Raw genomic sequence first — 10,415 nt, 5'->3', positions numbered from 1 at the left:
AGCGAAGTTTGCCGATGGTACGAAGTTAGGTGGACAGGCAGGTAGTACTGAGGAAGTGGGGAGGCTACAGAAGGATCTAGACCGGTTGGGAGAGTGGTCCAGGAAATGGCTGATGGAATTTAACGTGCGCAAGTGCGAGGTCTTGCACTTTGGCAAAAAGAATAAAAGCATTGACTACTTTCTAAATGGTGAGAAAATTAATAAAGCCAAAGCACAAAGGGATCTGGGAGTGCTAGTCGAGGATTTTCTAAAGGTAAACATGCAGGTTGAGTCTGTGATTAAGAAAGCGAATGCAATGTTGTCAATTATCTCAAGAGGGTTGGAATATAAAAGCAGAGATGTACTACTAAGACTTTATAAAGCTCTGGTTAGGCCCCATTTGGAGTACTGTGTCCAGTTTTGGTCCCCACACCTCAGGAAGGACATACTGGCACTGGAGCGTGTCCAGCGGAGATTCACACGGATGATCCCTGGAATGGTAGGTCTAACATATGAGGAACGGCTGAGGATTCTGGGCTTGTATTCATTGGAGTTTAGAAGATTAAGGGGAGATCTAATAGAAACTTACAAGATAATACAGGCTTGGAGAGGGTGGACGCTAGGAAATTGTTTCCGTTAGGCGAGGAGACTAGGACCCATGGACACAGCCTTAGAATTAGAGGGGGTCAAGTCAGAACAGAAATGCGGAGACATTTCTTCAGCCAGAGAGTGGTGGGCCTGTGGAATTCGTTGCCACAGAGTGCAGTGGAGGCTGGGACGCTAAATGTCTTCAAGGCAGAAATTGATAAATTCTTGATGTCACAAGGACTTAAGGGCTACGGGGGGAATGCGGGTAAGTGGAGTTGAAATGCCCATCAGCCATGATTGAATGGCGGAGTGGACTCGATGGGCCGAATGGCCTTACTTCCGCTCCTATGTCTTATGGTCTAAACATTGCCAGTCCTCTCAGTATTTTAATATCACATATGAGACGCTGTCTAACTCTGTCCAGTTATGGATACTGCCTCTCTCTCTCCCCTGACTACAGACAGTGAGCATCAGTTAATGGAGCCCATTCTCGAGGTAGAATTAAACTGGAGTACCGTGCAGTGTGTCAGCTGAAACTGACTCAATAGATTCTGGAGTTCTCTCTTCAGCTGAATTATATTGTGGTTCTTGACTCTCCCCCTGTGCTGAGAGAACCTGTTCTCTTGGTGGGCTACTTGCTGTTGTTTTTTGAGTTGTTAAAGTGTTTCTTGGTGGGACGCTTGCTTCTGGTGCTGTTACTGTAGCTTCAGCCCTATCACAGACAGCACTGCTTAGTAAGTCATGGCTTCCCTGTGCAGCTGGTGTCTCTCTCCCCTCCCCTTTACTCAGCTCCGTGCAAGTCGAATCCTTGGAGACTGGGACTTTGGCAGCTCCAGATAATTCCTTTGGTTCTGTAACCAGTCTTCCTCGGTCCCCGTCTGCCCTTTCCCTTGTCCAGTCAGCACCACTCAGTACAGAATCTGGCTTTGAAAATTCAACTGGTGTCTTTATAGCTTCTTCACTCCTGGTTTCTTCATCAGAGTCAGAGCTGGAGTCAGAGCTGGGGCTGGACTCTTCCTCAGCAGCTGATTTCTCAGCCACAGGCTCTGCACTGGCTGCTCGCGACCACACATCACCTCCTGCAGCGCTGGTTGTGGAGTTCAGTGCCTCTCCCAATAAGGAGTCAGGAGTTTTCTTGGGAAAGAGCAGCACTGTTTTCTTGGCTAAGAGGCTTGCTCGCTCTGTGCTAGTTATCTCGGCCGACTGAATGTGGGAATCTCTGCTCGAGACCTCAGCAGCCTCAGCTCCTGTGTGACAGAGAGTGAAGGGCATGGGTCAGCACACTGAAGCAGACCAGCTCAAATGACTGCCACCATCATCGATCCGGCAATCTGCCATCAAAGAAACAGTCAAACCAGAACAACTTCATTCGGTTTCCTTAAATCTGCACGTCACATTCGGTAACAATAAAGGAACGGAAAAAAGATGGTGAAAAGTGCAGGAAAATGGCAGATGGGTTTGAAATTGGAGATGATGTGCTCCGTTATATTCTTGCTGATGACTGATATAAAGCACAACAAATGCAGCTGAGTGCCACTTAGCAAAACCAGAGTGCTTTGTATCAGAGATGGGGGTGGGGGGTGTGTTGGGTGGGTTGCGGGACGGTGACTGGGGGGGTGGCGTGCGGGACAGGGAGCAGAGATTGGGGCAGGGTGTGTGGAGCAGGGGTGTGGGATTGGGGGGAGAGGGGAAGTGGGACGTGAGCAAGTGGGGCGTGAAGTGGGCAGACCTCCAATCCTTGGTACGCTCCTCTTGAACAATGTGGGACATCAGGGGGAGCTGCCAATGTCCCCGAAGACTGCCAGCTGCAGCTAGTGGCTCACGGCTTTTTGAGCTGGAGCTGGGGGTGGATCTCACTGTGGAGCACCCGCAATGCAGGGAAGGTCATGGATAACACATTCAGTGAGGTCATCCCACTGCCAGTGACGATTACACAGACAGATTTGGAATGGGTGACCATCAGACAAGGCAAATGTCTCAGGAAGGGAGTGCAGCAGACCCCTCGGCTCATCCCCCTCTCTCCAACAGATAAACTGTTCCAGGGGGTGGCCTCTCAGGAAAAGCAGTATCAGCCGAGTGCATCACACCAAAGTTAGCCTTGCTGTACAGAAAGGGGAGCAAACCGAGTGGTAGGCCTACAGTGATAAGGGATTTAATAAGTAGTAGGGGCGTGGAACACCCTGCCTGCAGCAGTAGTAGACTCACCAACTTTAAGGACATTTAAATGGTCATTGGATAAACATATGGATGACAATGGCATAGTGTAGGTTAGATAGGGTTCAGGTTGGTTCGACAGGGCGGCACAGAGGGCTGGAAGGTCTATACCCCGCTGTAATGTTCTATGTTATATGGACCATACCCATTGGAATTTAGAAGAACTGGGGGGGATCTTATAGAAACATATAAAATTGTAAAGGGAATAGATAAGATAGAAGCAGAGAGGTTACTTGCACTGGCAGGTGAAACCGGACCAGGGGACACAGCCTCAAAGTTAGAACTGAGCTGAGGAGGAACTTCTTCACCCAGAGGGTTGTGGATCTGTGGAATTCCCTGTCCAGAAAAGCACTTGAGGTTACCTCGCTGAAAAGTTTTAAGGCAAAGATAGATAGACATTTGAACATTACTGGAATTAAGGGTAAATCATGAAAAGCTCAGCCATGATTTTATTGAGTGGCAGAGCAGGCTGGATGGGCCGGATGGCCGCCTCCTGCTCCTATATACCTTCAAAAGAAATTAACGGGGTTGAGCTGTTTGAACTTCCAGACAAAGAATATTACAGACAAGGCAGATAGACTAAGGGCACAGACAGACACGTGGCAGCTTGATATCATCTCTATAACAGAATCTTGGTTAAGGGAGGGACAAAACTGGCAGCTCAATATCGCAGGATAGAGAGTTCCCAGGCAGGGTAAAGTGGGTGATAAAAAAGGAGGGGGAGCATTATTGGTTAAAGGATCAATTACAGTTGTGAGAGGGGATCATACACAAAGCAGGTTAATAAATCAGGCTTTATAGGTTGAGCTCAGAAATGAAACTGGGGCAGTCAGACTACTAGGAGTAGATTACAGACTCCCAAATGAGAGGGAGACAGAGGAACACACATATGGACACATTGCTGCCTGTAGGAGTAAGAGGGCAATAATAACAGGAGGCTTCAACTATCCCCAATATCAACTGGGTTACAAACAATATAAGGGGCACTGAGGGTGAAACATTCATGGACTATGTTCAGGAAAATTTTTTTTAGCTTTCTTTGAAACAATGTATGATAAGCCTAACAAGAGATGTAAATTTTGGACTTAGTTTTGGGAAATGAAGACAGGCAAGTGGGTGAAGTGACAATGGATGACCATATCAGGGATAGTCACCATAATTCAGTGCGGTTTAGTATTATTATGGAAAAGGAGAGAGATAAATCAGGAAGAAAGGTTTTACACTGGGAAGGACATTTCCCAAAACTGAGAAGTGATTTGGTTGAGGTGAACAGGACAGGATTAGAACGGATAACTCCGTGTTAAACCAGTGGGAGGCACTAAACAGACAGGTCCTCGAAAAATAAGAACGGTACTGCCAAATCTCGAGCTCTGTGATTGGCTAGAAAAATACAGGGGATAAAAACACAGGAAAAGAAAGTTTATGACAGCCACAAAAAACTCAACTCTGCAAAGGGAATCGAGAGGAGTATGGAAAGTACAGGGATCAAGTTAAAAAAGATATAAAGAAATCAGAGTGAGGGCATGAAAAAATATTAGCAAGCAAGAGAAGGCAGAGTATGGAATGTTGCCAGGGCTGAAGAATTGCAGCTATGAGGAGAGATTGGAGAGGTTGGAGTTGTTTTCCTGGGAACAGAGAAAGCTGAGGGGTAACATGATTGAGGGATACAACATTGTGAGAGATAGAGTACTCAAAGTTTGTGAGAAGATTTGTAGCTCGGGTGCTCGTTGTTGTGGTTCTGTTCGCCGAGCTGTCTAGGTGACATCCTCAGTGCTTGGGAGCCTCCTGTGAAGCGCTTCTGTGGCGTTTCCTCCGGCGTTTATAGTGGCCTATCCCTGCCGCTTCCGGTTGTCAGTTTCAGCTGTCCGCTGTAGTGGCCGGTATATTGGGTCCAGGTCTATGTGTTTGTTGATGGAGTTTGTGGATGAGTGCCAAGCTTCTAGGAATTCCCTGGCTGTTCTTTGTTTGGCTTGCCCTATAATGGTAGTGTTGTCCCAGTCGAATTCATGTAACTCAAAATTTAACTCTTTCCCTACCTGCTCATAGCCATACACATTCTCAAACTAACACTCATCAAGGCCATTGGCCAATGAATGTAGCAGAAGACCTTTCTTTCCTTCAAAGCAGAGTAACGTTATTGTAATATTTTAGACAGCCATATTTCAAGTGTGCCTTTCTTAACAATATCAATATCAATAACAATATCTTGACTGTGAGTAACAAAAGTGAAATGACCAACTCAGTAAATAAAAATAAACATAGATGACATGATATCACCAAAGAAAGCTAAATCGGTGTAGGGCTTGCAGTATACAGCACATGGAACTATTGTCTGCGAAAGGTATACATTGAATAACCTACTTGGTATGTTTCTGTATTAAAAGCCAACTTATTCAGTGATCAACTCTCTTGAATGTTATTACACTAATTGCCAGATCCCTTGACAAATTGTGTTGTACAGTAAGAAGAATAATGAAATGATCTGTAGAAATGTTTACACAAACTCACTTTAATGTTAGTAAAACTTGTGCCAGAATTTTAAATTTCTGAATTAGTCAATTTGTATTGTTTGTGACATAATGATTCTTTTTTCAAAGAGTGTATAATATTGCAACAAAGGACTTGCAGCTATGCAATTCAGAACAATGTGTTAATTCTTCAGTATCCCATGTTGTAAACAACTCCTTTTTTTCACAAGCAAGTAATATTTGCTGTGTTCATATTTCTCTCAATTTGCACTAAAGTTGTTATTCAATACACAAGTCACCAAAGTTTTTGGGTGAAGATTTGTAGCTCGGGTGCTCGTTGCTGTGGTTCTGTTCGCCGTGCTGGAAGTTTTTGTTGCAAACGTTTCGTCCCCTGTCTAGGTGATATCCTCAGTGCTTGGGAGCCTCCTGTGGAGCGCTTCTGTGGTGTTTCCTCCGGCATTTATAGAGTGCCATCCACAATCTCCATCAACAAACACATCGACCTGGACCCAATATACCGGCCACTACAGCGGACAGCTGAAACTGACAACCGGAAGCGGCAGGGACAGGCCACTATAAACGCCGGAGGAAACACCACAGAAGCGCTTCACAGGAGGCTCCCAAGCACTGAGGATGTCACCTAGACAGGGGACGAAACATTTGCAACAAAAACTTCCAGCTCGGTGAACAGAACCACAACAGCAGAGATAGAGTAGACAAGAGTAATCTGTTTCCCCGGCAGGGAGTTCCAAAACTGGTGGGGGGGGGGGGGGGGGGGGGTGTGTCACAGATTCAAGCTAAATGGCAGAAAGTTTACAGGGAATATGAGGAAAAACGTCTTTCTTAAAATAAAAGAGGGATTGGCTGTCTGAGTTAGTAATGGAGGCAGAGACCCTGAACTCTTTTAAAAAGTACCTGGGTCTGCACCCTAAGAGCTGTAAGCTGCAGGGCTATGGACCGTGTGCAGGGAGATGGGATTAGAAAGAGCATCTGGGTGTCTTTGAGTCATCATGGACAAGATGAGCTGAATGGTTCCCTCTGTGCTGTATCATTTCAATGGTTCCTATGAGCTGACAGACCTTAGTGTCCATGAACACAAGGCAAGGTATTTACCGTGTAAGGGTTAGCTGGGTTTGTAAATACAAGGACGAAATATGAAAGTGAAGACGTTTTAGTGGAACTTTATGATCACAGGTTACACCTCAGCTCATGTATTATAATTTACATCACACTTCAGCAAAGGCGTAAAAGGCTCCGAAAGGGAAATGGGATTCCCACTGACTGGGATCGTAACAAGATGGACAAACCATTCCTTCAAGGAATACCCAGAAGTCATGGATTTCAAGCCATTGCAAAAAAGATCTCGAGAGGAGATCTCGAGAATTGTCAGATTTGGAGCACTGGACCTGAAAAGCTGATAGAAGCTGATTGCATATATTCCATAAGGCAGCTGGAGAACTCTTGGAGAGTGAGGAACTAACATGGCTAGGGACAAAAAGGTGGGAGGGGTCAGGAGCTTTTTCAAATAACCAGCACAGGCTCGATGGCAGAATGGCCACATTCTGTGCTGATTATTGTGCCAATGTAACCATTATCATTACCATTCAAATCAATGTATGAAGAATAAACCAAACCCAGTCCATGGAGAACGGCACGAGCCCATTGCCTGACATCACAACAAGCAGGTGAGAGCCACTAACTCAATGTGGTGATGTTACTGCAGGGTTCATCCAGAGGCTCAAACTTCACCTTATCATAAAACACATGGTCTACTTTACGTGAAAGAAATCTTCTGCTCTTACCTGGTCTGGCCTATATGTGACTCCAAACACACAGCAATGTGTTTGACTCTCAAGTGTCCCTGAAATGGCTCAGCAAGCCATTTAGCTGTACAAAAGTGCAGAGAAATCAAAGAAGTTTAACAGAGATGTGAGAAGCCAAGCAGTCTGCGGAAAGTGCCTGGAATGCACGGCCAGAGGAGGTGGCAGCAGATATAACAGCAACGTTTAAGAGGCATCTTGACAGATATCTGAATAGGCAGCTAATAGAGGGATACAGACCCATAATTTAGGAAGGTGTCATGTGGTGGGCCAAAGGCCATGTTCCTGTGCTGTAGTGCTCTTTGTTACGAATAAAGCTGGGTTAAAGTCCTAGAACTCCTTTGCTAATAACACTGGTGTGTACCTCCCTGATTTATACTTCAAGAAGGCAGTTCATCTCTTAAGAGTAATAAGCGCTAACCTTGCCAGTGATGCCCCACATCCCAGAAAATAATCTCCATTTCTAAAATCAAAAATATATCAATACTCAGAATATAATCTGTATCTCCAGGCCCCTAACCAGTAACCACTAACCTGGATCTATAGTATCATGTCAATAACCCCCTAGGCCAGTAATCAGGGAAATAGACTGGATTTCACATTGGTGCCTGTACAAGAAAAAACACATACACCCATTTCTCTCTGATTTTCAGTCCTCAAAGTATGCAATGCTGTTAATATCCTGTATGGTGTTGGCAGGGAAGGGGAGGGATGTTTAATTTGACTCTTTATTTATAATACTAAACATTCTCTTGTTGGGTGTCTCAAGTGCCCAGTACGAGGCTACAATCCCTAGTTATGAACAATATTCATATTCCTTACCCTTAACTTTCTTCTTCTTTTGTGGAGCTGTAGCCTTGGTGGTGAGAGGCACTGCTTGAAACCCCGACCTCACTATCAACACCTGAAATTCCAAAATCATCCAAATATTCCATCAATAAGAAAATATACAATAAATGGAGACAAGTTCTTGTAGCTATTCACCTTACTCACATCAGGACAAATGCAAGGATATTAAATTTCAATCACAAAATGTACACGACAGGGGGAACCAAAAGTGTGCTGACTGGTTTGGAAGTTGATTCTGCCACAGAGAAATGAATGGGGAACAGTAGGTCCATAAGCCCCAGTTCTCTGCAAGCAATACAAAAAAGGTTCAAGCCTTGCACCAATGATTTAAATTCCCTGGGAGTGTGGGGAATCTGTAGTGACTCATTGGCTGAGGTGTTGCAATGAAGAAGGCTATCAGAATTAATATGATGACAAATGATCATTTTTCTCCTGTAGTGCAAGTTGCTGCAATTGTGAAGTTTGCTATTCTTGCATTGAATCCTGATGAGTCCAAGATGAAGAGTTGTGGCATCACAACCCTCTGGTTAATTCAGCTTCTGTACTACAGAGTGAATGTTTTAAAACTCTAAGATCTGCATTTATATAGTGCTTTTCAGGGCGAGTAGACTTCTCAAAGTGTCTTACAGCCAATTAAGTACTTTCTGAATTGCTGTCACTGTTGTAATGTGGAAGTGTCAGGGTGACCAACCCTGACAAGGCTGGATTTTGTGGGATGTGATCATAATTGGCAAGGCCAGCATTTATTACTGCTGTGTGAGCTGGGGGCAGGGGGGAGCTTGCTGCTGATTACCAGGATAGGGATTGTTTTTGATGATTTGGAGGAGCTGGTGTTGGACTGGGCTGTGCAAAGTTAAAAATCACACAACACCAGGTTATAGTCCAACACATTTATATGGAAGCACTAGCTTTCAGAGCACTGCTCCTTCGTCAGGTGATTGTGGAGAATAAGATCATAGGACACAGAATTTATAGCAATGGTTTACAGTGTGATGTAACTGAAATTACATTTTGGAAAGACCTGGATTTTTGTTAAGTCTCTCATCTGTTAGAATGAGAATGTTGGTTTCAGTTCTTCCATATGTAAATCACAAATTTTTTTTTAAAAGTAACATTCTCAAGTGAACTTTAACAGTGGGTGTCATGTCGGCCCAGAGAAGGTATTGAAGGTGAGAGTTTCCCTGGGCCACAATGGTCAGACTGATTCTAATCTAAAAGATGGATTTACAGAACCGTACATGGATTCATGCAGTTTTTGAGCAAAGTAAAATGTAATTCAGCAAGTACAAGTTCACCCCACAAACCTATATATGTATGTGTGTGTGTGGGTGTGTGTGTTTAGGGCAGGGGGTGTTGACTGTATGTGAGTGTAAAGGGGTATAAGTCTGTGAGAATATTTTGTGGGAATCTATGAGAGAGGGTCTGTGTGTGTCCCCATTGTGCAGTGGGGGGTCACCTGTCGTGTGACATGAACCCAAGGTCCTAGTTGAGGCCATCCTCATGGGTACCGGAACTTGGTTATCAGCCTCCCGCCCCAAACACACACACACTCACATAAGTTTGTGGGGTGAACTTGTACTTGTCGAATTACATTTTATTTTGCTCAAAAACTGCATGGATCCGTGTAAGATTCTGTAAACCCGTCTTTTAGATTAGAGTCGGTCTGACCGTTGTGGCGCAGACAGCCTCACACAGGGGAGCTCACACCTTCATGTATTACCTGGGCCGACATGACACCAATTGTTCAGGTTCACTTGAGAATGTAACTTTAAAACGTTTTGTGATTTACATGTGAAGGAACTGAACCCAACATGTTCGCTCTAACAGGTGAGAGACTTAACAAACAACCCAGCTCCTTTACAATATTTAATTTCAGTTACATCCCACTGTGAATCTTTGTTATAAATGCTGTGTCCTATGATCTTATTCTCCACAGCCTCCCGCTGAGGGGCAGCGCTCTGGAAGCCAGTGCTTCCGAATAAACCTGTTGGACTGGAACCTGGTGCCGAGTGAGTTTTAACTTTGTTTGTGACGGCTCCGGGGACGAACAAACACATTCTCAGTCTCCGAACATCGGGGCGTTAGTGAAAACACGAGGAAATCCCGGGGGTTTACACCGACACCGGGCCAGGCTGGGCCGGGCCGGGCCTCGGGCTCTGTACCTGCCGCAAACCGCGGACCCTGACTCCGAGCGCCGCCGCCATCTTCACATTCACGACTGACCCGACCGTCCCGGAACCCACCCGGACCCGAATCCCCCGGACACCGGAACCCACCCGGACCCGAATTCCCCGGACACCGGATGTTGTGCTGGTGTCTGACCCGGAAGTTGAGCGGTGAAGATGGCGCTGGGTCTTTGTGGTTCCCTCGTGATTCTGGGCAGCGGCGGCTCCCGCATCGCGGGCTTCAGTCTCGGGGAGAGCGGGTGAGGGCCCCGGGGGATGGGGGGGGAGAGATGGTGGGGGGTCTGCCCCTGCCCCTGCCCCTGCCCCTGCCC

At 45.6% G+C, this 10,415-nt stretch overlaps 2 protein-coding genes across 5 annotated transcripts in view; one reads left to right on the top strand and one right to left on the bottom strand.

Moving 5' to 3' along the window:
• Positions 1–10,343, bottom strand: part of ndufv3 (NADH:ubiquinone oxidoreductase subunit V3) — a 16,064-nt gene extending 5,721 nt beyond the window's left edge. Inside the window, exons 1-3 of the mRNA XM_043701440.1 lie at positions 10,081–10,343; positions 7,892–7,973; positions 1,083–1,814 (exon numbers count right to left, since the gene is read on the bottom strand). Coding sequence (XP_043557375.1) covers positions 1,083–1,814; positions 7,892–7,973; positions 10,081–10,122 — 856 coding nt within the window. The 5' untranslated portion in view covers positions 10,123–10,343. The remainder of the gene's footprint in view (positions 1–1,082; positions 1,815–7,891; positions 7,974–10,080) is intronic.
• wdr4 (WD repeat domain 4) overlaps positions 10,233–10,415 on the top strand; it is a 5,881-nt gene continuing 5,698 nt past the window's right edge. For all 4 annotated transcript variants that reach the window (XR_006313276.1, XM_043701443.1, XM_043701441.1 and 1 more), the window contains exon 1: positions 10,233–10,343. Coding sequence is in view for 3 of the 4 variants with exons in the window: in XM_043701443.1 (XP_043557378.1) it covers positions 10,261–10,343 (83 nt within the window). In the remaining variant the exon portion in view is untranslated. The remainder of the gene's footprint in view (positions 10,344–10,415) is intronic.

Source organism: Chiloscyllium plagiosum, chromosome 12 (assembly GCF_004010195.1).
Source record: "Chiloscyllium plagiosum isolate BGI_BamShark_2017 chromosome 12, ASM401019v2, whole genome shotgun sequence".
NCBI lineage: Eukaryota > Metazoa > Chordata > Chondrichthyes > Orectolobiformes > Hemiscylliidae > Chiloscyllium > Chiloscyllium plagiosum.
This window is presented reverse-complemented; position numbering and strand designations above follow the sequence as displayed.